This window comes from Hibiscus syriacus, unplaced genomic scaffold (assembly GCF_006381635.1).
Source record: "Hibiscus syriacus cultivar Baekdansim isolate YM2019G1 unplaced genomic scaffold, ASM638163v2 tig00110332_pilon, whole genome shotgun sequence".
Classification (NCBI taxonomy): domain Eukaryota; kingdom Viridiplantae; phylum Streptophyta; class Magnoliopsida; order Malvales; family Malvaceae; genus Hibiscus; species Hibiscus syriacus.
In genome coordinates, this window is record NW_024062688.1 from 9,989,727 (window position 1) to 10,017,480 (window position 27,754).

Here is a 27,754-nt window from a genome sequence, read left to right on the forward strand (position 1 = left end):
ATGTTAGAAAGTATGGAAATTCTGGACGTTGATAAATTGATAAAGAGTTTGAAGCGATTACCAAAGATGCCAAGAACGTTCAACGCGAGACTTTAAAGAAGATTTTAGAAGAAAACGGAGGCGCCGAGTATTTGCAGAATCTGGGTCTCGCCGGCAGAACTGACCCTGAAAGCTTCAAGTCTTGTGTTCCTCTCGTCACTCACCAAGACTTGGAGCCTTACATTCAAAGAATCGCCGATGGTCCTTCTGCCCCCATTCTCACCGGGAAACCAATTACAAACATTTCTCTCAGGTATTCTTTTTCACTTTAATTTCCTTTTTCTTTTCCTTTCAGATTGAATCTTAAATTTTTATTGTAAATTGGCAGCTCTGGAACCACTCAAGGAAAACCCAAGTTCGTGCCTTTCAATGATGAATTGATGGAAACTACTTTGCAGATATACCGTACTTCTTATGCTTTTAGAAACAGGTACTGTATAATTGAATATCTGTTAACCTTTCTTGTCCCCCAAACTACTTAACATAGTTCTTTGAGCTGTTTCTCTGTTATTCATCAGTTTGATTTGATGCACAGGGAATTCCCTATTATTAACGGGAAGGCTTTGCAGTTCATTTATAGTAGCAAGCAGAGTAAAACCAAGGGTGGTTTGTTTGCCGGAACTGCAACGACCAATGTGTTCCGCAATTTGCAGTATAAGAAGGCGATGAAAGCGATGCAATCTCAATGTTGCAGCCCCGATGAGGTGATATTTGCTCCAGATTTCCACCAGTCCTTGTATTGCCATCTTTTATGTGGATTGATTTTTCGGGAGGAAGTTCAGTTTGTTTCTTCTACCTTTGCACATAGTATCGTTCATGCCTTTCGAACATTCGAACAAGTGTGGGAAGAACTTTGTGCTGATATTAGAGAAGGTGTCGTCACAAGCCGGATAACTTTTCCTTCGGTTCGATCGGCAATGGCTAAGTTGCTGAATCCGAATCCTGAATTGGCTGACTTGATTCATAGGAAGTGTTCGGGATTGAGAAATTGGTACCGAGTGATTCCAGAGCTTTTCCCTAATGTCAAATACATCTACGGGATCATGACTGGTTCCATGGAGCCTTATCTGAAAAAACTAAGGCATTATGCAGGAGATGTGCCTCTTTTAAGTGCTGATTATGGTTCTTCTGAGGGATGGATCGGGGCAAATATCAATCCAAAAACGCCTCCAGAGTCAACTACTTACGCTGTTCTTCCAAATATTGGGTATTTCGAGTTCATTCCACTGAGAGAAAATGCTGAAGAGCAAGTCCAAGACAAGCTTGATGCTAGTTTCATCTCTATGGAGCCCAAACCACTGGATCTGACTGAAGTTAAGGTTGGTGAAGAGTACGAGATTATCGTCACAAGTGTTGCAGGTACTAAGTTCTTTATTTTTCCCTTAAGAATCAGACCCTTTTCTGCATTTAATTGTCTTATTTGTTATGATTTTTTTAATAGATATTTCTGCAAATCCACATTTTTCATTAATGTAGACACAATATTAGGAAGTAGAGATAATCTTCGTAAAGGAGACATATCTGATGCATCAAATCTTTTTATTTATTTATAAAAGTACATTTACCAATTTTAACATTAAAGTATCATCTGGAATCTTATAGTGAACTTGTTATCATAGATTTTATCATATTTACATGCCTTTCTCTCTATAGGCTTTCCATTTTTGTAAATGCAGTAAGTATATCAGAAAATCTTGCTCGGTAGTCTCTGTGTTAATTGCTGCATTTTTTTTCTTCTGGAAAGTAAAGAGTAGCCTAGAGGCATAACATAAATGATGTAGGGGAAGAGGTCAATGATTTCTCATCTATATCCAAAGTCTTTCAGGTATTAAAAATAAAACTTACAAATTAAGATGTATTATGAAAAGGATGGGTTTTTTTTTTGGTCAATAGTATGTGTTAAACTATAATTAACATCGTTATATATGACAAAGAAAGAGAAGATTATTTTGATGTCATAGGGTTTTGTGTATCGTGCTGGAAAAGTATAGGATCATGTAAAACAAAACTGCCTAGGTTATGGAAATAATTAAAAATGATCACATTCATCACACAAAAATATTCTAATGCTTGTTTTTTAGTCATTGGTATCAGCTAGCTGGAAATGGAAATTTTATATTCTGGATCGTTGACTCTGTCTGCAGTTTCTTTTGCCTCCCCCTTCAAACATTGCATTAGCCATGTTTCTCGGTATTTAAGTGTATATATGTTAATCTTAGTTGAGGACTCGGACTTGAATAGTTGTGTCTCCATACTTTTAATCAAATATTTTAATACCCCTTCAACTGTAAACCACAGGTTTATACAGGTACCGGTTAGGGGATGTTGTCAAGGTAATGGGGTTCCATAACTCGACCCCGGAACTGAAATTTATATGCAGAAGAAATCTGATGCTGACAGTGAACATCGACAAGAACACCGAGAAAGATTTACAGGTAGCCGTGGAAGAAGCAGCCAAGTTAATTGCCAAGGAAAAGCTGGAAGTGATCGATTTCTCTAGCCATGTTGACCTATGGACGGACCCCGGTCACTACGTGATTCTGGGAAATTAGTGGGGAAGTAAGCGAGCAAGTGCTGAAAGAATGCTGCAATTGTTTGGATCGTTCGTTTGTCGATGCAGGCTACGTTAGTTCCCGGAAGGTGAACGCCATCGGTCCGCTCGAGCTCCGAGTTCTTCGGAGGGGAACGTTTCAGAAGATACTGGACCATTACTTAGGGTTAGGTGGTGCTGTTAGCCAGTTTAAAACACCACGATGCATAGGGCCTACTAATCATAAAGTGTTGCAAATCTTGTGCGACAATGTAGCCAAGAGCTACAACAGTACTGCTTTCTAGCTGTAGTTAAATATTTTACCAATCAAGCTAACCTTTATAAATAAATCGAAGGAGTTCGTCATGGATGAGCTCGATTCCACAATCTTATCTTTTCAATTAGCTTGAAACATAATTGGAGAATTACTGTTCATAAGTGATTGATCTTTATTATAAAGATAAAACACCTTTTGATAAAATTTATAATTATTTAAGTCCCAAATCATTCAATCAATAGCCTCTAAAGTGGATTAGGAAGGTTAATATGGTGGGGTTTATCTTTCCTAGGCGTGGAAAAATTATGTCTAGATGTTCTAGTCTTACTTTGTTTTGCAGTAATCATTATCAACATGAATAATTTGTACTTTGGATAATTCAGATTCCCAATTACTCGACCAGCAAAGCAAAGACTTGTCAGTGTAAAAAGAAACACGAATGATTTGAGTTTCATAATGTTTTCTATTGTAGGGATTTGAAAAACTTGTTTCAACTTTTTTTAGGATTAAATAATTTTAAAAAATACAAATTTATTTAAATAAAACACTAAAAATGAATTTTTAATAAGTCGGTCTTCAAATAAAAAAAACGAGATAACTCATAGAGAACCGACAATGCTGGCCGAACAAATAGATTAAAAAAACAAAAGCATTTCCGGCATTTTGGAGGCATGCATATTCATGTGACATAAACGTCAACGAAAACAGGCGGTTCACCAGTCTAGTCTAGTACGTGCCTGTTTTTGTACGATTTTTTTTTAAAAAAATAAAAAATTAATATAAAACAATTAAAACTTTTTCCCAAGTGATGGGTACCAATGAGGTATATAGAATTTTTAATGAAAATTTTAGATTCGTAATATCATTAAAAGTAACAACTTTAAATTTTAAATATAGATTATAACATAAACTTAAAATATACTAAAAATTAAATAAAACTTTAGTGTGTCTCATCACCGACAATATTTCAAGAACAATAGATTTTGCCGCTCCGAATGGCCATTCTTCCTTCATCGAATTATGCATGTTTCAAGGCAGTTGTGGCACTCATATATATATATATTCAACCAAACAATAATGAAATTTGGAAACTATATATTATATGCTTGGAGTCAATAAAGCTTGCTGATCAACTAAAAGGTTGAGTGCTGTCACAAAAAAGTCTATTATCATTCCTCAATTGACTAATGATAAAAGCCCATAGTTGTTGGGATGCGTTTATACATTGTGGAATTATATTAGTTCCATAAGATTTTCAAACTGGGGTTAGCTATAAATTAATCTGAAATAATGTGTTTTCATCTTAAACATGTCTCATGATTAAATTGATATAAAATAAGTTTTAAGTATAAAATGTCTCCATTTTTTTCCTCAAAAAAATCAACCCTATACTACTTTATAAAACACAATTATAGTCATCTTTGTAAGAATTGTCCATGTGACTTATGGACTTGAATTACTGTCTGAATTGAGTTAAATTTACAATGTGTTATATTTGTTATGATGATTTAAAAGTATAGTTTATATGAATGCTATGATGATTCAATTTTTTATATTAATCATATGTTATCGCCTTCAAAAACATTAAATTCAAATTTAATTTGTCGGTTAAAAATAACCGATAAGAGTACGAACCAAGTTACTTTAGTGATTAAATGAATGGTTGTTATCTCTAGAGATCCTTAGTTCGAGCATCAGAGACTGCAAGGGTGTTGAGCTTTCATTGTCAAATTATTGAGAATCTTTATAACATACGTTGCCTTGTAATCATCTTAGATTAATAAAAAAAATATAACTTGTAAGAGCACAAACCAAACGATCTCGGTGATAAAGAAATTATTGTTATTTCTTGAAGTCTCGAGTCCCACGGAGGGCATTTCATAATTTGGAGGTCTCTTACGAAAGCTGCTCTCAACCTAGTATTGGGGGTAGCCTACTATCTTACCTCCCCCTTACCCCATACATATGGGAAAAAGGGACAACCATTTTTTTTTCTATACATGAAAAAAAACATTTTAAAAAATGTCATCTTATTTTTCTTCCTCCTCCACCAGACACAATAGAGAAAAAAGGGGGGAAATTGAAGTGTACTTTAATTTTAATAAGTTAAATATAAGAATATGTTCTTGAGCTCAACCTCAGAAAACCCACTAATTAGACTAATGATAGCGAGAATTTATAAGGTATTGAGACTAGCTATTAGCCTTATTTGTGTTGATCATGTTATGAAAAAAATAGTTGATGAATTGAATTTATAAATACGTGACATGTTATTTGTCGAATTATATGTTTTTGTATGTGTGTTATTAAGCTATATTGATATGCTTGTTTTCATTTCGATTTATGGATACTATGTTGCCATTTTAGCTATATGAACCTACTAGGTTGCCATTTCGACTATATAAATGTATTATGTTGCCAATACGACTATAAGGATATGTTATAATATCAATTTGGATACAGAGACAGAGCCATGATTCTAATTCAAAGGGGACAAAATATAATTAACAATAAAAAATGGAGAATCAAAATAAATCAAAATTCAAATTCTAAATAAATATTTTTCCCTATATTTTTAATGATAAAAAATTAGGGGAGGGGCAATGGTCCCTCTGAGCCCCTACATAACTCCGTCTATTAATGGATGAAAGCTTGAATAACGTTGACATGTTTTAACTAAACACTTTGATGTTTATGGACATAAGATGTTATGTTATCCAAGTTGTTACATTAATGGATGTAAGTTTAAATAGCGTTGAAATATCTTAATTAAACATTTTGATGTTTATAGACTAAAGAGGTAAACTTATGCAAGTTGTTACGTTAATAGATAGAAATTTGAATAGCGTTGAAATATCTTAACTAAACACTTTAATGTTTATGGACTAAAGAGGTTAATTTATCCAAGTTGTTACATTAATGGATGAAACTTTGAATTGTTGATTTTTTTTAACTAAATACTTTGATTTTTACAGACTAAAGAGGCTAATTTATTTAAGTAGTTACATTAATGGATGAGAGTTTGAATAGCGTTGAAATGTCTTAATTAAGTACTTTGATGTTTACAGACGGAAATGTTTACTTATCCAAGTTGTTACATTAATGGATGGATTGAATAATGTTAAAATGTCTTAACTAAATAATTTGATGTTTACAAACTAAAAGGTTAACTCATCCAAATTGTTGATGGAAGTTTGAATATATTATAAAATCATTACGATATGCTATACCATAAATTTAGACATTCTATTTGTAAATACAAATAATTTGTAATTCTGACCTCGTATTTTAATAGAAAATTATTAGATATAATTAACATGTAATAGAATCTCATGCACTATGCAATCAAACTTGCATTTCGTGTTATATGGATACTTTGCAGTTAGGTACTATACTAATTTTGCGTTTTGGCATTATATCGTTCACTCGTATACTTAAGCTAGTGTTATCTTGCTTACAAATGTCATTCAAAAATGTTAATACATCTAAGTGATTAGCTTAATGGGTACAATTAAAGATTGAATGTTTTATATTAATTTATGATATATTTGAATAAGTTATCCATGGAGCATGCTGATCATTATATAAATCTTACGGTTATATAACTAACACTTTATATGAATATGTCTGTTTACCAAGTTTACGCTAAATGTTGGTATATAGCACCATGGAGCTCGAAGCTCAGCACACAATTTTATCTATATGTGCAAATTTAGCATAAATGTTTTTATTTTATTTTTGCCTAAATTGCAAATTATACTTTGATTGGTCTGGTGTTTAAAATGCAGAGTGAGTATAGTCTAATTGCTTAACGTTGAAACCTGAAACTCAATTTCTTTACCCACCTTGGGACAACTGTTTTGCCTTTTCTATTGGTTCCACCTAAGTTTATTATTAAAAGACAATAATTGTTTGAATTGTCAGCTAATTAAGATATTCAAGTTGTTCATCACTCATCACGAATAGTAATTAAAACAACAAAAGAATGATTCAAGGATTCCACGTTACATAGGGGCGGGACAAGCTAAATTTAATTTAAAATCTAATGTAAAATGTTCATTCATCTGACAAATCCCACAGGCTTGTTTTTCAAACTCAAAATATGAAAGAATCATCGGAAACCAAAGAAAGAGATGAAGCAGCGGCATTAGAGAGATGGGATTGTATGATTCATATGAATTGGTATCACTCACTCATCAAATCGAGAGGCATCTAATGAAATTGCCTTCCATAGGCAGTTCCAACGTGATGAACACCAGGATTTCTCGTTGGCAAGATGTCACCCCGGTCACCATTGCGGATTCTACGAGCAATGTGAATGGCAGATCCAAGGGATCTTCTTCTCTCTAATTTGAAGATTGGGAGAATTTCTGGGTAGTAAGATTTGGAAGAGAAGAAAGGTTTGTTCAAAGGAGGGACAAGCTGCTGCTTTTGCAAGATGAAGATGATATGCGTAGAAAAAACATATAATAAATTAAAAAGGTAATTCCATATCTGGGGATTTTTCAATTTTGTTTACTGTTCATTCCTTTTTTTTTTTTTGGATAATTTCAATTTTATTACCCAAATAGCAAATTGCTACAGTAACAGTAAACAAAATCAATAACTGGAATACAGTGAGCAACCTACTTACAAAGAAAATCAAATCAAAGAAAATCAAAGATCACATATTTCCCAATTCCTTGCAAGAGTAATATTAACATTGTCATTTTATTAAAATTCATATTCTTTAAGTGCAGCCCGACTATATCCCTTATGGTTTGGAACAGTTCTTGAGCATTCTTAGACCGCTTTGAAACAGTCTCTTATTTCTTTCCTCCCACAGAAAATAGATAGTAGCGTTGAGAGCTATCTTCAAAATTGAAGTGAGCAGAGATTTCCTTTCCAAGAAGAAGTTGCCCACGCAAAAAAGAATTCCATACTTGGAAAAGACTGAATGCCAGAAATAGAGAAAACTGATTTCCAAATGAAATCTGCCATAGAACATTGAAGGAATAGATGGTCCCTTGTTTCAGTATGGTTGTCACAAAAACACAATTGCAGTCATTAATCAGTCCCATACGGTGGAGTCTTTCCTTTGTAGGAAGTCTATCAAGCATAGCCATCCAAGAGATTAAACTATGCTTAGGAATATGTAGAGGGAACCAAATAATCTTCTGCCAGGGAACAAGAGGTCTTTTTTCTCGAATAGAATCCCAAATAGCTCTCACTGTCACAGCTCCAGTAGTCAAAATAGGGTAAGCCTCCGATCGCAATTTAAGGAGTTTCCTTATGCTCCAGCTTAGAGATGAACAGATGTTAACAGTCCATAGGTCCTTATCTTTGAGGACATAGCATTTAATCCATTCCACCCAAAGTGAACCTTCACCTGCTAGGATATTTTTAATGAGTAGGAGCATGCAAGCTTTGTTCCAAGTTTTTATGTCTTTGATTCCAAGGCCTCCCTCAGATTTCAGGAAACAGATGTTATGCCAACTATTCACGTATATAGATAAAATTCACGTATATCTTATAAACAATGTTGTTCAAGCAATGTTGGTTTTCTTTAACAGCAAAAAATAGGGATCTTAACCCAGAAACTTTGAATTGTTTGAATAATCTGGACCTGATATTTCTTGATCTAATGTTAATATATATATTGTCTGCAACATACACAATCTAAATTATCGGTGTCTGTAAGCAGATTTGGCCTAAGAGTTATAATTAAATCAGAGTAATCAGGTTGATCCCAAAAATAGTATACAAATGAAAATTTATTTAATAAACTATTTAAAAGCATTTACTAAATACGAGATTAGAATAAACTCATGCCACAATTTAAAGCGGTTGAAAGTAAAAAAATAATCTCAATGTGAAATAGAGACTACTCATCTGATAACCAAACTAGTTATACATCTGGATAATCTGAAAATAGAAATAGAAACAAGTGAGCTATAAAGCTCAGTGTGCCCTCTAATATAGAGTTCCTAACAACTTTACCTCTCATAATAAACGAACAAAACAGAAAACATGATCTGCTGAAAGGAACCTAAGACCTCCAAAATGGACCCAAAGTAAAAAATGAAAACCAGGATGATGACGTTACCTTCCGAAGAGGAGCCTGAGTTAACCTCCAAGGAGGAACTCGTTAGAAATCAGAAACATGATGGGATGTTGCCCTCCATAGAGGATCCCATGCAGAATCAGGACTAGGATATAATCTCATGTAGAATCAGAACGAGGATATATTCTCATGCAAAATTAGGTCGGGGATATAATTCTATGCAGAATCAGGATGAGAGTATAATCTCATGCAGAATCTAGATGAGAATATAATACCATTCAGAATCAGGATGGGATATAATCTCATGCAGAATTAGGACATAGATTATGCCTTCTGTAAGTGAACCCTTGTAGAAACATGAATGTATCAATGCACAAATTTAAAATGATGCAACAATAATCAGAAATCAAAAATGTCAAAGATAAAATATAATCAGATTATGAATATGATGTCAGACAGTGACATATAACATTATAGCATAACATATCAAAAGTATCGAACAAGTAAAGGGGACACACCTATAGTAGCTAATCAATACTGGCTAAGTCTTACGCTTCCCACGGTTAGTAGAACTAGATCATATAGAAAGGGAACCTAAAAACAATATCACTTTATGAATATGAAAACCATATATCTTAACAGAGATAGACTATAAAGTCATTAAATAATACTTACGCGTATCTCAAGCAAGACGAGTGAGTGAAATCGAACTGAGGGAAACGAGAGTGATCAAGATCTAATGGAGAACGGTCCGGAGATACGAGGGTATCTTAAAAAAATAATACCAAAAAGTGAGTCAAAAAACCCACATTTTACTTAACATAATCAAAACTTTAAACGATAAATGAGGCAAAACAGGGCTTCCGGGTTAGAATTTGACAAAATAGACTGTGGAAACGAACTCAATCTTAAAAAAAACATAAAGATAGGAGTTTTCGGAAAAGTCAACGGGTCAAAGTCAATGAGTCTGGTCGGGGTTAACGGGTCAAGTCAGGTGAACGGATGCACGTCAACCGGTCCAACCAGTTCGGTTCAGAAAAACCAGTTCAGTCGGTTAAAGCATTGAAACTGCCTGGAGTGGTCTCACATTTACTCGACGACGTGTGGGGGAGCATGAGGACCCCTTAAGTGGCCAGTTTGATACGAAAAATTCCAGAAATATATTTTAATGCATGGAGAACAATTTACCGAGGTCGGTTAGAATTTGACAAAACAGACCGTGGAAACAAACTCAATCTTAAAAAAAACATAAAGCTAGGAGTTTTCGGATAAAGTCAACGAGTCATAGTCAACAGAGGCCATATCGACAATGAATTGAACATAACTCGAATGTAGAGAGAGAGAAATGTGATACGGTTGCAATTTTAAAAAATGGGAGAAAATAAAAGTTAGAAACCAAACTGGTATCTGAATATTTTGAACTTGGCTAATTACTATAGAAGTCCTTATATTTTTAGGGAACTCTCACAACGAAACTAAAACTTCAAATACTTTAACTTTAACCCTCATCTTGGGGTGTGACATATATCATGAAAATTACCCTTTCTTTTACCACATTGTTTACTGACTGAGATTTGTGTCCTAAGCTTTCCCAATTGAAATTCCAAAATCAGAAAAATCAAATTATTAGAAAGGCAAGAAGATGATAGTAGTGAAGATGAAACATGTCTAGTTACTCTGGTTCCTTGCCTTAATTTCACGAGGAACAAATGGTGGGCAGTTATAGGTGACATTCAAAGTCATGTCCTGTAACCATGTGTCGGGCAAAATTTATAAAATACATTCAAGATTCACCAAGCAAATTGTAAAACAGGCAGAATTGATGTTATTCAACAAGCAAGTCATGTTTCAGATGCCGGCTAATGCCAAAACCAAGAAAGCAGCTGTCATCTTCTTTCTACTCCAAATCTTCTTCTTGGGCTTAAGATAGGGATCCTGCAAATATTCAACATTTTCTTAACGGATGTGCAACACCCCCTTTACATGACTTCAGACGTCTAAAACTCCTTGACACTTGTATTATATGAACAGTTTTTAAATACTGTCGTACCCTATACATAGCAATCTTTCAAATAATCCTCCATGACAAGATAGATCGATGGGGGCAGGGCGGTCGTACCCAAATTTTAAATTATTATATAATTTAAATGTTTATTTTTTTATGAATTTATTTTGTACATCTATAAATTTTGTAATTTTATATCTTTAAATTTTTAATATACTTCATAAAAGTTCATATCTCTTAATATAAAATCTTATGCCAATCCTCCTTGCATTCAACCCATATTTCTACATCTGGGAGAGGACAAGAACATTTTTGAAGTATACTTAACGATCATCCTAACTCTACTGGCAGTCAGAAATTATTTATTTTGAATCAATTTTGAAACCTAGTCAAATGACTAATATTAATTGAAATATGTAATACTTAATCGAAACTAGGGTTTAGCAATATAAGAGAAAGGGTAAAAGAAATTACGTCAACGAAGAGTAGATGGGTAGCGACGGTGACTCCGAAGATTCCGCTGAGATTGAAAACCGGTCCTGTTAGCAAACTCCATCTTTGGTAAATCATCTTTCCCCTTTTCTCCCTCTCCGACCAGTTTCAGCTTCTTCTTCCTTCATCTCCCCCGCTTCCAACTCGGTTGCCTTTAAAGAGATCAGCTCAGCTGAGGCACTGCCATGATGGTCAAGGTAGGAGTGTTAAATCGGTTAATTGATCGAATCGGATTACTCAAAATTCAGTAATTGATTTTTTTCGTAACCATTAATCGAATCTAATTAAGTTCAGTTAATGGTGCAATTAATTAAATTAACAGAAATTTATAAATAATATATAAATATTATATATTTAATATTTAATATTATCAGTTAATTTAATCCGTTAAATTGGTTAAAACGAAGTTTAAACAACTAAAGCTAAATAATATAAAACAATATATATATATTATATATTAATAATTTCATGCTCTAATCGAAGTGTGTCCCAATGCCTAATAATTTAATGATTTAATTTAATAATAATTTAAATTAAAATAGAGATCTAATTAATAGAATTTTTAAATATTGAATATTTATTAAATCATTTTAAAATAAATTTCATTTAATAGAATATATAATTTTTTTAGAATTAAAATTATTATTATATTATAATTTTATTTTTATTAAGTCAACCGTCAAAGCTAAAGACATAAATATTAAAACAAAATAAAATAATCTATAAAAATAATAATTTAATCATAAAAATAAATAAATATCACAGGTTATGCTTTCCATGAAGGTTATTGTTTGCTTGAAATATAAGGTGTAATGGTAGGTGGGGACCTGTGGTTTAGCGAGGTTGCAAGGGTGTTGTGTTTTGCTGGGCGTGTTGATATAGTAATTTAATTGTAGAATTTCTTTAAGTTGGTTGACTCTAGCTAGTCTATTTCTGGGGATGGCGATTAGTGGAGATGCTATGTGTCCTTGGTGATTTGTTTTTTGATTTTGAGATTGCCGATGTGAATGTTGAGTGGAGAGAGATGAAGTTGATGGTTAGTTGCAATGGTCTTCTGGTTGGTCGTTTGCTGTGCAGGTCTGTCGAGGAAGGGTTGGAGGCGAGGCGCACCAGTGGTCCGAATGTTCTTTGATCGAGTGAGTGGGTAGAATGTGTAGTTCTCGGGCTTTGTTTGGCCGTGTTACGTTCTGGTGTGAATGTTTATGTGCAATGTGTATCGTATTAAGAGTAAAAGCTTGAGATGTAACATCGACATGTTGCACTGTATTTCCTCCAAGTATGATTAGAGATGTTTTTAATGAGGCTTGTATATATGTATCGTTTTGCATGTGTTTATTTTTTAAACATGCAAAACTACTTAAAAATACGTTTTACAAAAAAAAACAATAATTATGATGGAGCTGACGAAAATTAGAGATATAATTGTGTTGGTTGCTGCCTTCACGTTTTTGGTCAACTCTAGATGTTTTTGTGGAACTGCAACTTCCGTGTCTAAAGAATTCCTGTTTGTTTTCCACGTTGGACAAATAAAACATTAAATTTCAATTATAGAGGAATATATCAAGTGAACAAAAATGTGTTCATACCTGACCGGTCCACGAGTCTCTCCGTTGTCGATTCTATTACTCATTTTCTATTATGTGTTTTTATTTTTAAAATATATTTAAAAGAATATTTGATTACCTATAAATATAATTAGTGGAATTAATTTTTTATCGATGATATATAGAATAATAACTCATATATATCAATTAAAATAACACTTGAATTTTATTAATTATTGTTCCAAAATAAAAAATATATATGATGAATTCATATTGGAAAATAGTATCGCTTAAGTTGTAATTGATATTAAAATTAAAATTTAATTTAAAATGACTTTTCTTTTTTCTATTAGCAAATAATGTTGAGCCGATATATTGATTTTTATTAATATGAATAAGTAGGAGATAATATTGTTTAAAGATAATTTTCAATAATTTGATATTGAATACTCATATCCTGACATTTACGATACTCAAATCTGAGACTTCAAAAAATAACAATAATTCTTTTACCATCGAAGTCGCTCGACTCGTACAGAGATAATAAAAATAATATTTGGAATGGAACTAAAAAATGTCCACTAAAATTAAAATATAATAGATAATAAAATAAATAAAGAAGTATTTACCAATCATGACAGCAACCTTTCACATTTATAAAAGTAAGGACAGCAATTAGACCAAAAAAAACAAAATAAAATAAAGGTAGAGACAACTATTATTATTAACCTAATCATTAAGAATGGTAGATTTAAAAGTATTTTTAAGAGTGATATATATATATATATATAATATAATATTTTGTAAAAGATGAACATAAATAAAATTTTATGATCTTTGATAAAATAAACTACTAACATAAAAAAATTGAATTTAGAGGAGGTGCGTGCTCATTGTGAATAAAGCCTGCATCCACCGCTGATCCTTATGTTTGGACTGAGATCACCCTCCCATACATGTATGTATACATATATCACTGAAATCTCAGTGAATTATCCATGTCTATCGTATAAAATAGAAAAGGAAGGCAAGAAAGAGTGGAGTAGTTCAGATTCCTTTTCATTTGGCATGGCAAGATCACGAACACCCCATATAGTCATTCTGCCGAGTCCAGGGATGGGTCATTTGATTCCACTTGTTGAGTTCGCCAAACGACTCGTCCACCAACACTGCTTCACTGTCACCTTTGTCATTCCCACCGATGATTCTCCTTCTAAACCTCAAAAATCGACCCTTGATTCTCTTCCAACCTCCATTGATCATATTTTTCTTCCTCCTGCTGACTTGAGCGACCTCCCCGACGACTCGAAGATCGAAACCATTATTTCTTTAACCGTGTGTCGCTCCATTTCTTTCCTTCGGGATGCTTTGAAATCTCTGGTTGCGAAAACAAAGCTTGTTGCTTTGGTGGTTGATCTTTTCGGGACCGACGCATTCGATGTCGCCAGAGAATTCAACGTCTCTCCCTATATATTTTTCCCTTCCACGGCCATGACCTTGTCTCTGTTCCTTTACCTACCCAAGCTTGATCAGACGGTTTCATGCGAGTACAGCGACATGCTAGAACTGGTGAGAATTCCAGGGTGCATACCTATTCACGGAAAAGAGTTACTTGTCCCCACTCAAGACAGGAGAAACGATGCTTACAAGTGGCTTCTTCATCATACGAAGAGGTATAGAGTGGCGGAAGGAATTATGGTGAACAGTTTCGTGGATTTGGAATCGGGAGCAATTAAGGCTTTGCAAGAGAAAGAACCCGATAAGCCTCCGGTTTACCCGGTTGGTCCACTTGTTAATATTGATCCGACTCGTAAATTTGATGGCTCGGATTGTTTGAATTGGCTCGATGATCAGCCGATTGGGTCGGTTTTATATGTCTAATTTGGAAGCGTGGGGACCCTGTCTTGTAACCAGATGAATGAGTTGGCTCTCGGGTTGGAAATGAGTGAACAACGATTCTTGTGGGTCATGAAAAGCCCAAATGATACTGTTGAAAAGGACCCTTTTGATTTTCTACCGAAGGGTTTTCTCGAGAGGACCAAAGGACGGGGACTAGTGGTGCCATCGTGGGCACCACAGGCTCAAGTGCTGAGCCACTGGTCAACAGGTAGGTTTATGACCCATTGTGGATGGAATTCAGTTCTGGAAAGCGTTGTTAATGGGGTGCCTTTGATCGCATGGCCACTTTACGCTGAACAAAAGATGAATGCTTTGATGCTAAGAGAGGTTATCAAAGTTGCAGTGAGACCTAAACCAGATGAAAACGGCTTAGTTTGCAGAGACGAAATCGCAAAAGCTGTAAAGGTTCTAATGGAAGGTGAAGATGCTCGAAATAGAATGAAAGACCTTAAGGAAGCAGCTGCTAAGGTGCTTAGTAGCAATGGGTCTTCCACCGAGGCACTCTCCGAGGTGGCTAATAAGTGGAAGAGTCAGACATGCAAGTAGAAACCCGGACCGCTCCAATTTTCATTGTTTTTATGTACCGGAAAGTTATTGTAATTGTTTTTCATTACATGTGTGTCTTGAACGTTGGAATGAATAGTAAACTACACATAAATGTTTACTTTTTATTTAGTTTTAAAAACTTAATGAGTGAGTTACCTGTTGTACCTTTTTATGGTAATTGTATCATTCATAACTCAATTATATTTTTATTCATATTTTAGTCATTAAAGTTTAATTTTTTTAATTTAATTACTTAATTTTTAAATTACTCCTAATTTAATCACTCCAACTTTCTAATTTATTATTTTACTTTAATTATATATCAAGAAAATAATAATAAAAAAATGTCATGTCACAAAAATTATTAATAAAATAAATTAGAGTGATTAACATATTAGCAATTTGAAAGTTGAGTAGTTAAATTAAAAAAAATTAAATTTTAGTGACCAAAATAGGAGTGAGAAGATAATTAAGTGATTAATGATATAATTTACCTATAAAAACATACAATGCCATTAAAATTTTAATGATAAGGTACTAAAAAACATTAGGTATAATTTTAAAACAAATGAAAGATTAGATATTAAAATAAAACAAAACTGATAGTCTATGTAAAACCCCAAATTCTGAATAATGATCAAAATGTAAGTTTTGAATGTTTAATAGCCAAAGTATAAACTTTGTAAAAGTTTAGGGACCAAAAATGTAATTTTTAAAAGTTATATATTTTGGCCTGTAAATGAATAGTTTATTAAAAAATTGACGTTTTCTTGAAAATCAAAATTTTGATTCGAGATTTGTATTAAAAACTATAAAACAATAAAATCCTATAAGAAATCGGATAATCGGATCAAATTGGAAGCTTACAAAATTTTGAAGGAAGGTAGTTTGAGGTTAGAAAAATTATAATGATAATTTTAAACAGTGGAATTTGGGTTGGATTGGTAGAATTTGATGAAAATTACATTATAAAGTGGAATAGTGCAATTTAGTGACTAAATTGAATTTTTAGAAAATTGGAAGAGAAAAGATGGAAATTGATAAGTGGGATTTTTATAATTTATTTAAGAATATTAAAATGGAGATAAAACGATGGCATGGAAGTAAATTTTAGGATTATGTCGAAACACTATAGCTAAGGTAAGTGAATTTTTATTTTTTTCAATTTTGGTCCATTTTAGTGAGTTTTGGGACTAAATTGTGAAATAAGAAAATCACCTACACTAAATTCTCTACAAATTAGTATAAGAATTGCATTGTTTCTTGTTGAGATGTGCAAATGGGGGTATTTATGGTGGATGAAGAGGAAATTGAATTTGATTGATATAAGGTTGAATTTTGATATTAAGAGTGTTATGGAATCTAAATCAAGAATGAAAATAAATTAGATACAACTAGGGGCTTACTTGAAAACTTTCGGCCACTTTGGGTTTTTTTATGAGGAATTGTTGAATTTGGTTTATTTGGTATGTAATTGATTGGGAATGGTTTGAATTGACTAGAAATAAATATTGGATGATAAATCAAGCTTGAAAATAAATTGGAGACCAGTAGGGGACTAAATTGTAAGTTTTGACTATGAGGAGGAGTTGTTGGAAAAATTTTATAAAAATGTTCTATAGGTTAGATTGAGTATTAGAATGGTTCCACAAGATTTAGAAGTTGATTTGGATTAATTTGGAGTATTGTGAAAATAAAAGGACCATTTTGAATAGAATTGAAAAGTTGGTATGAATTCTAAAAGAATTCAAAAATGGTGATTAAATTGTAAGGTTTATGAAATGGAGTGGTTTGGAGAGAAATAAGAATATTTATAGAATTGAAGTACTGTTTTGAAAATGTTGAAGTTGTTGCGGAATAATGAAGCGATTTTTATATCGAATAAGTATCGAAGTATAATTATGAATTTAACTGTTAGATTTTAATTATATTAGTTAAATATTAACATATAATTTGCATGTTGTGTTGTTTGTACGATGTTGTTTAGTTTTCTATAAATCTTGTGATCAAAGCAAATCGAAGGTGAAGGATAAAGTAAGTGATTAAAAAAAAAGATATCGTTGTAAAATGTTTGATAGTAAAGCTAATAAGGTGACTTCATTCTTACTTATTTTAATGTTTTGAAATAAATAGAACATGATTTATTATAATGATTGCATTTTATAATATTTTCTAAAATGACTTACGAATAATTTCGGGTATGAACTGCTCAATTGTTCTGAATTATGTTATGGTTAATTTTGAATTTGCAATTTGAAATCTGATTTGAATTATAAAGTCCATTGTATGTGAATTCAGAGTTAGTTGTACGATTGACATACACATGAGCTCTCTCCCAACAACATCAAACAACTTGTAGAAAACATCGGAATAACTTGTGCTGACATCATAAAATCGATACCGAAAACAACATCAATATCATTCATCGGAGATATGGTAAAGTTAACTTCCCCTCCCATACTCCTAGTTTTATCTTCACCTTCTTAGCACTCCCACATATCGCCACAATGGATGAGCTCACTGCCTTCATCTATCCCTCTTCCTTGGTAACTTTCAATCCACACCTCTTAGCTTCCTCAGGTGAGATGAAAGTGTTGGTTGCTCCAGTGTCCACCAGGACTGTTTCCCAAGCCAAGGTTAGAGATCGTGGGGCATAGCGGATGCACACCCCAAACCTCACATTTTTTGTTGGGAAAAAATAGTTTATTATTAAAAAGCATCGGATTACACTATCATACTCACCCCACACCATCGATTAGGCTGCAAGGGCAACCCTCGATGGAGTGTCTACACACATACCTTTACCTGTGGATCAGCCCAAACTCTGTCGGCTATCCACCCTCTACATATATGCAAAAACAAAATAACGTAAATGCTATCTATATACATTAAAACGCTCGAACTGGGGACTATGTATCCTACCCCACCTTCTCTACCTAAATATTGAAATGCTTGAAAATAGGACAAACTTATTATACCCTGTCGATAGGCCCTATACATTGTTGGCCTTGGTATACCTATCCGGTTGTGGCCACATAAGAAAGGAACGGCCACAATATTTTACCTCACCCTATTAGTCGATGTCCTCATCGACGAGTGCTGCTCGAACCTTTCCCTTTTGAGGTTGAGTTGAGGACTTCTCTCATGGTAAAATTGCCATGAGATTGAGTGATTCTATATTTTGCATTATAAATGCGTTCTGGTATCTTGTGTACGTTTATCTGACACTACGGGCAGTTACGACTGCAATTACCTTTTCAACTAAGCAATTCACTAGCTGCTGCCACTTATAAGCTTTTACGTCTGCCGCCTTTGACATTTCAAATTTGTAAATTTTGCTGTTGCTATATGTGTTTGCTGCCCACATTTTTAAGCTTCATTAATTTCCAATTTTTGCGGACATAAGCTTCCATCATATCTGTCTTGAGATGCTGCCAAGTTAATTGTCACATGTTGCAACATGTTTCGAGCTTTGCCGACTTTCTAGAAATCAAGTTTTATTTCTAACATGTTAGACATGTTTCTTTTATAATGTCTCAACTCCATATAGTTAACATCGGCAATAATGCAGACCAACAATAACCCGCAAGAAGAAAGGTAGTATATCCTCAATAACCAGCAAACTGAATGAAATCAGAACACACTATCAACACCACCATCTACTGATACAACTCTAAATGCAGGACACAAATCACCAAAGCAGATTATCAATCATCAACTAGAAAACGAATGAAAACTGGACCCAATGCTAAAGCACTAAGGTTCCCGAGATGACTAGCAACCTACGAAGCGTTTTTCTCATACCAGGAATGGTGATCTCTTGGAATCATATGCATCCACAATCTGTACACTTATCGTTGTCAATACAACCTTCTACCATTGACACGTCACTGGTAAAGAAAAAAGGAAGGCATCACCCGACAAATCGAGATGAAACTATAATGGTAGATGAACCGAGAAGATTCTTAGTAGGGAGGATGACAATGGTAAATCACATGCAGTGCGACAGTAGATGAAGCAATCAAGAACGACAGTAGGAACGACGAAGAAAGAAGACAATGAAGTGAACTGGCGTAGGAAGCCTCGGCAGTCGCGATGAATCAACGACTAAAAAAAAGGAAAGTTTCTCAACAACCAAGATTTTCAGATATGGGAAAAACCTTCAACCAGAACTAGAACGATTGCTCAGGTTCAAATAAAGAACGGTTGAGGGTTTTAAATGTTTTATGAATATCAAGTTTAAAATGTCGACTTTCCCTTGTTTCTAAAATGATTAGTTTAATGGTCTAAATACATTTCTGATGATGACCTTTGTTGGTTAATGATTTTAGAAAAAAATGTTTTTTTTTTCTAAAAGGTTAAAAAAATGTTAAATATATAAATTGAGATCGAATTTGTCATTTGATGATTAATGTGATGTATGTTACTTGGATTGAAATGTCTCAATCAAATATTGTATCTCACATAAGGCACCAAAGAAAAAATTTGAATGTCGAATAAAGGCAACATGGTGGCACTAAGGCTATAGTATAAGTTAATGAAGGATCAAATTGATAAATTTTTTAAATATTAATGATTAAATTTATTAAATAATTTTGAATTAAAATTAAATTTATAGTATATATAGATTTTTTTACTAAAACTATTATTATATTGGTCACATCATCACATGCATTAAATTTAACGAAAATTTAAAACCAATCATCAAAATAGAGAAAAAAAAACACAACGTTAATTACAAATTTATTAAAAAAATAATTTGATGGCCAAAATAGAAACGTGATAATAATTGAATTATAAAATAAGTAATTTTCCAGAAAAAAGCAAATATAACTTTTTTTTATAACGCAAGAAATTGCAACATCGTTCATACAATAAAATTAATTTTTTATTAATCTAAAATAAATATAAAGTAGTATATTTTCAAAGATAATTCTTAAATATGATATTTATGGTGTTATAACCCGAGACGTTAAGATATAATAATATTTATTTTACTATTGAAATTATTTAGCTCGTATTGCAATAAAATTATTAAATTTCATTTATATGAAATAATATAAGTTTGAGATTTGTATAGTGAAAGCTTTAATTATCTGACCAGTTCGATTGATTGTCTTGATCATATGAAATCATTACTTTGATCTTTCTCTTTCAAATAAACAATTAAGAGTGCCTAAATGAATCAACATAAGAGACAAAGACAAATCTATCACTTTTGTCTTGGCTCGGCTCTAATTTAGTATTTCACTCCACATTGATTGATGATTGACATCATGGCTGATTTTATATTAATGACATTTTTCTACTATGGAGAAGTCTATGCTGGCTGCTCTGACCAGAAAAAAAAACGACAACTTTTAAACGTGCAATCGTATGAAATAATCGAACCTTGCATCAGTCCTTGATTTATTTGATTTTCCTCCTCACGGTGGCGTGTATCCCATCATTTGACTATCATTATATCAGAATTTCAAAATGTTATACAATAACAATAGCACAAATTGTGTGTGTGTGTATATATATATATATATATACATATACACACACATAAGTGAGATAATTTAGCAGCAATGGAGAAGGCCAACTGCAGGGTATGTGTTACAGGAGTCACTGGTTTCATTGGCTCTTCACTGACCAAGAAGCTACTAGGGAAAGGATATATCGTCCATGCCACGCTCATAAACTTGGCTATTTATTAGCTCTCTGCAATTTGTAATCGACTGTGTTTCGAATGCATTTTCTTTTTAATGGGAAATTTCTATGGCAGGTGATGTTTCAAAGGTTGAACTCCTCAAGAGCTTGCCTCATGCAGACGCAAAATTATTTTTGTTCGAAGCTGATAAATACAAGCCAAATGAGTTTGAGCAAGCGATTCATGGCTGTTCCTTGGTTTTCCATGTTGCAACTCCCATGCAACACTCTGTTGATTCTCAGGTTTCTCTCTTGGGACATTTCTTTTGAGTAAATTACACGTTCAAACATTCTGATGATGTTTAACTACCAAAACTATCACTTTTATTCCCTTTTGGTTGGTTTTTGAGATTTATGAACAGTTTAAAAACACGACAGAGGCTGCAATTTACGCAAAAAAAAAGTATTGCCGAGTGTTGTATAAAATCAGGCAACATCAAACGATTAATCTACACTGCCTCAGTTTGTGCTGCATCACCATTGAAAGACGGCGGAAATGGTTACAAAAACACCATGGATGAAACTTGTTGAACCCCCTTGATCTTTCACTTTCTTACTCTAATGAGTTCCTTAAGGCAAGTTCTGTTACTTAAAAACTGTATATGAGATGGTAATAACTAAAATAAATTGTATTTTTTGGGTAGGAATACACTGTGTCGAAGATATTGGCTGAAAAAGAACTTTTGAGCAGTGAAAAATATGGTGAACTGGTGGTGGTAACCCTAGCTTAGGGCATTTTTGGAGCACACAGAGAATGCCAACAAGCTTAAGTAACAAAGCCACAAAGGCTAGAAAACTAGAAACAAAGGCTATAAGGGAAGGAAGAATTCAAGAGTAAATGCCTGAGTTTTATTACTCTCTGATGAATGAATTGATTACAAATTAAGGGATAAGCTCTCTATTTATAGTTGAGGCCCTCAAAAACCAACGATTTAGATCAAAGTGCATCAACGACTTACATTGAATCCAATCATATCAAAACTCTATCTTAAGGAATTTGAATTCAACAACATTATCTCTTTAATTAAGTATTTATCTACTTAGATTAAAAGATAATCTTATCCACTATGGAACCTTCCAAGGAACGGGCCAAGTCTAATGGTTATGGGCAAGTCCAATATTCCACATAACTTTTCTACGGAAACCCACACACATGCCATGGTCCGAATCCACGAGCCTTGACCAATTTGGTCCCATCGAACATGTAACACCCTCGTCGCTTCTCCTGAGTGCCCTCGAAAATGGTCATTCTCGAACTCGTAAGCATTCTCCAAAAACTAGGCCAACGTAAGCTTAGCCTTGACAAGCCAAAGTCTACGCATACAAAACCTCTTTTTTGAGCAAAGGTGCCAAAGTCTTGGACCCTAAGGTGCAGTCCATGACAGTAGGAAGTATAACAAAACTATTTTGATCTTTGGAAGAGCCGAGTCCTTAAATAATTGAACCCTTGCTATTGTTCAAAATCCCATTAATATCTCTGCCTCACTCCACACGCCATAAATAAGAAAAAGAACCATCTTAAGAATCAAAGGAAATATTAGGGTTGTGTTTAGAAAAGGCGATATCAGCGAGTATTAGATCCACTTTCCCTCTCTTTCATAGGCTTTTGAGATCCTCTCTTCATCAAACTATACCTTTCCCAAAGGTAAATGTCATCTCTCATCAATACCTTTCTTTCAAAATAGATAACGAAGATTAAATTTTCAGATTATCATATATTTTAAATATTTTTTATATTTTTTAATATTAATATGTTTTCGTTCATACAATTTTGTAAGTGTGTCACCTCTAAAATTTTAAAAGCTCGTCCCAGCATAAAATTTTGTCGGTTCATACATTCCTTTAATTTGTATTATATATTTACCCTAGTTCTATTCCACCTTCCATTTTCAAATCTGATTTTCAATATATTTTCCTTTTTGCATATTTGTTTCTCTGTCACTGTTAGTGTTATTTTGGCTGTGAGATAAAATGGCGATGTCCAAATTGAGTGCCACCAAATGAGAAACATAAACAAAGGACCAGTGTAAGAAATGAATCTGTCGGGTCAGGGATTGACAAACAAAGAGGAACCAACGACCCTATGGGATTTCATTCGTCCAAAAACAATGGATCATCATATATGAAACAAATAATTATCTTTCCTTTTCCTCTATTTTCTGCTGCTCTTTCTTTTTTACTTTTTAGGTGGTTGAGGTTCCAGAATCACGTGACAAAGAACTGGTGGGGAAACTTCCAAAGTACACATTAATGATGTTTCCGAAGCTCTAATTTTCTGCATGCAGAATCCTTCCATCATCGCTAGATTCCTATCCGCAAGCTCTGCAGAACTTGCTGATTGCTATCAGTTGCATTACCCTGAATATTACAACACACATTTATGAACTAAACATCTCGTTAAATTCATTCAGGAGTTATAAATTTTACATGAAGATTGCAACTCTTTTTCTCTACCATTTCGTATATGAAACACTCTCAACACTTCCTAATTAAGTGAAATGACTAGTCAAAAAGCAAATGAAGGGAAAACAAAACATCTCCCATACAAGAAAAACTAGTGCACTACTTTAAGAGAAGAATTCAGAGTAATCAAACATGAAGCTCGGATCGAATTCCAACTTCTCAAGTGATGCAATACCCAGGTCTACTACTGGGGAATTCGTAACCGATGTTGGTGCAGATATTATTTCTGTCAACCCGGATTCCGAAGTCTGCACATTTTGGCCTAAACCGAACCTGCCCGTTTGGAACGGTGACACTGAAAAATAGTTGGAATCAGATGCCGCTGGAGACACAAATGCCATGTCGTTTTCCATTTGGGACTTAACAGATAACCCGTTTTCAACTTCTCCTGATTCAATAGGGAAACAAAACGAAGGAAATATATCGTCTCTATGGTCCAAGTCCTCTGTTTTAACCTTGAGCCCTGTTTCCTTTGATTGTTTTTGCTTCTCTTCAAGTTGCTGCTTTTGTCCAGAATGATCGCCTTTCTCGAAATGAGTGGCTTGGTTACAGGTATGTCTTCCTCGATATTTCACCTCAAAGATCGTAGGGTCCTCGTTCGATCTCTGAACTTGCTTAGCAGCTAAACAACCTTGCGAGTACCGATGAGTGCACCGATAATATCCCCTAAAATTGTGCATACAAATTCAATTTTAAAACATATGTACATTACAATCCATGAAAGTGAAAACAGAACCAATTTCTTTATCTCTTTACCTTGGAAAATTGGATCCAAGAATATCTTTCTGCCCATATTTCCTCCAGCAATATCCGTCATCAAGAGGCCCCTCTAAAGAAGTCCCGGAGCAGACCCTTTTTTGCTCACTCCACCCCGAACATGTTTTTCTGTAAAAGGAAACCAATGATCTACAACTGAACTTTGGAACTATTAAACAAAGCTGTTCAGAAAGAAGAAGAAAAATGGGAAGTTATGGTTATTTTTACCTTTTTTTAAACGTATGTTTTTCATCAGAGGCGTCGCTTCCATGGCTGCTATAGGCAATGGAAGCAGGAGAGCCTACGGTGCTACCCTTGGGTTGAGTTTCAACCATAAAACCACTGCAATTCAGAATGGAAAGAGCTTTCTCATAGGAAGAGAGTATTTTCTCAACTAAGACTTGACGTGTTTCAAGGGATGAAGATGAATGCAGATGCTTCCTAAGCAGATTCGTTAATTCTCTCCCCTGTGTTAGCTCACTCAAAAGCATGCTTTGCTCCCAATCCATTGCCTTTTCCATTAAAAAAAACAGCACTAGTCTACACCCAAATATCTGCTCTCAAGTTTCGCCCAAGTTTTAAGAACATAAAACAAAACAAAATGGAGCAACACTAGATCATGTCAGATGAAAACAACTGGTGTAGCTCTGCACTAAAATAAAGACCCAAAAGCAAACGACATGGAAGAAGCTAAGATACAAAGGGTTCTCGTAAATAAAATGGGGGAGGGGACGTGGTATTATAGAAAAGGGAGAGAAGGCTGAGTTGAAGACCAATTCAAACCCGATAAAAAAAGTGAGAAAATGTTGTAGACGAAAGTCAAAATGAATGAAAGAAATGAGAGAAGATTGGTTGGGACCGATGCGAGCAAGAATCTTCCAATCTTCTTCCGCGTTCTTGCTTACTAAAATTCACGTTTACATGCTAAAGGTGCGGCGAGGAGGAGTTTAGATTACATACAGCTGAGCTGACGTGACTTTGTGGCGTCATTGTCCCTTTAATTATACCTAAATTATCATTATCACTTTTTTAAGTAGAAAGATTTACATTCTAATATAAATATCAAGATTCCAATTATACAATAATACAACGATTTTTCATTATTCGACCAATTAATAAATTTATTATATATAGATATTTATTTGTATGCATTGTATAATCGAAGATCTCAATTACTTGTATTATTTGAATCAATATATTTCACCTAATTTCAGTAATTATTTTATTTTTAATGGAGAGTGTGGAAGTTCTGTGAGCTTTTACTTTTTTACAAAATATATACATTCTAAAAAATATAATTAGAAAATTCAATTTTTATGAGTGTTGAATGTTCATTAAATCCCAGTTTTATCATTCATAACACATTTCTTGGTTCATTTGAATAACAAATAATTAATTGGTTTAAAGTAAAAAATAAGTATTTAAAATATGTTTTTTTATGTAAACTATTTTTTTTGGCCAATTTAGGTATTTAAATTATTATATTTAATTATTTTAAGTCCTAACATTTTTTTTAGTTAGAAGAAAATTCTCACTAATAAGATGTTAACACGTTACACAAATTATGTATTTGATTTTTACCAAAAAATACTTTAGGGGTTTAAAGGGAAAATGAGCGTATAGTTTAAGGATTTATTTTGATTAAAAAATGGTTGAAGTGTTTAAAGTGATTATATATAATAGTTTAAGGTTTTATTTTGACAACAAATAATTTAGGTACTTCGATAAAAGAAATGATATAATTTAAATATATTTTTTAGTTTAAGCCTAACTAACTTAATGTAATGTTTAACAAATTTAATAGTCAAAACACGATATCTTAATGACACAACACCAATGAAAGTGAAACAACGGCGCCAAGAGAATCTATATACTACAAACATAATGGTGAGTGAGAAGAGCAGGTTAATTGAACCTGGTGGCTTTATCGCATTGTATCATTGATGAACAGGCTAATTGACTTTAAATTTAAATTAGGTTCAAGAATCCCAAAACAGATGGGTTGATTATAATTAAACAAGATTGTGGTGCACGTAAACTTATGTACCATTATGAGAGAGTCCCCACAGCCTAAAGTCCAAGCACGTGTTTACTTAGTTTGTGGAATATGAAATTCCATTTGAAAATGGGAATGTTCACACTTTAAAGGCTTCAAAAATATTCTCCCCCCACATGCTATGCTCTACTTTTAACCGAGGGAAACACGACGGAACAATCCATTTCTATGAGCCAATTAAATACTGCCAACATATATATTTGCATAAAATACCACACAGATTTTTAAGCAAGTTGTGCAGGAAACTTTCAAGTAGGGCTGAGCTAGGGATGGTAATGGGTCGGGTCGGGTCGGGTTTTTGGGCCACCCGATCCGACCCGAGAAGAAAGGGTTTTTCACCCGTGACCCGACCCGACCCGATGAAATTAAGGTTTCACCCGACCCGACCCGAAATAATAATAATAAAAAAATTATTCAATGAAAACAGTGACTTAATTGAAAAAAATTATATATGGAGGGACATTATTGTAATTATCCCTAAATATATAGGATAAAATTATATATATTTTTCGGGTCGGGTCGGGTCGGATTTTTTTCACCCTAAACCCGACCCGACCCGAACCCGAATTTTTTTTTTAAAAAATCCGACCCGATCGGGTCGGGTCGGGTCGAAACCCGTCGGATTCGGGTTGAGTTGCCATCCCTAGGCTGAGCAACGAAATTGAGAAAATCGAAAAATCGACACGAATCGAGTAAAACGGTTCGGTTCGGTTTGATATTATACGGTTCGATTTTCGGTTCGGTTTAAAGTCTTCATTCTTTTGATTCGGTTCGGTTTGGGTTTTTCATATAGAACCCATTTGTTCTATATTGAACCGAATAGGTAATTTTTTTTAAAAAAAATTATAGTTTCAAGTGATTTTTTCATTGAAAAGCCGATAAACCGAATCGAACCGTTAAAAAAACCGAACTGAACCGAAAAAACCGGTTTTGATTTTTTCGATTTTTTAATCATTCGGTTTTCAGTTTCGGTTTAAATTTTAAAAAACCATTTATTTCGATTCGGTTCAATTTTTGGTAAAAAATCGAACCGAATACACCCCTACTTTCAAGTGATTGAGAAGAAGCCCTAATTACGTGGAGTCCAAGAATTTCTTCTTATTTTTCCCTTTTAAAAAAGAAATTGTCAAGGACTGGGTCAAGTTCTATTCTTCGAACTAAACTCGATATATCCTTTAATCGACAAGTTTCTAGAAGAAAAAAATGACAAGGAGAAAAGTATGATTCTTTAGGATATATTCTTATAAATTTTAGTAATATTTGAATATATTAAGTGGCTTATTAGTTAAAAGAAGTATTGTTTTTCTTTAAGATATTTGATTTGAATAGTTGTATATATAATATGTGTATATATTGAAAGTAATTTTTTTATTAATAAATTAACATATTATTATTGTTTTTAAAGAATAT

The 27,754-nt window shown here is 33.5% G+C and overlaps 1 protein-coding gene and 2 pseudogenes across 1 annotated transcript; 2 read left to right on the top strand and 1 right to left on the bottom strand.

Moving 5' to 3' along the window:
• On the top strand, positions 1-27,685 carry LOC120119802 (annotated as a pseudogene).
• Positions 13,988-15,375, top strand: LOC120119803 (annotated as a pseudogene).
• Positions 23,543-24,984, bottom strand: LOC120119805 (probable WRKY transcription factor 46). The gene is made up of 3 exons (XM_039139611.1): positions 24,517-24,984; positions 24,289-24,417; positions 23,543-24,198 (listed from the first exon to the last, which is right to left on the bottom strand). The coding sequence occupies exons 1-3, from the start codon at positions 24,807-24,809 to the stop codon at positions 23,637-23,639; spliced, it is 984 nt and encodes a 327-aa protein (XP_038995542.1). The 5' UTR covers positions 24,810-24,984; the 3' UTR covers positions 23,543-23,636.
• Positions 27,686-27,754: the final 69 nt, after the last annotated feature.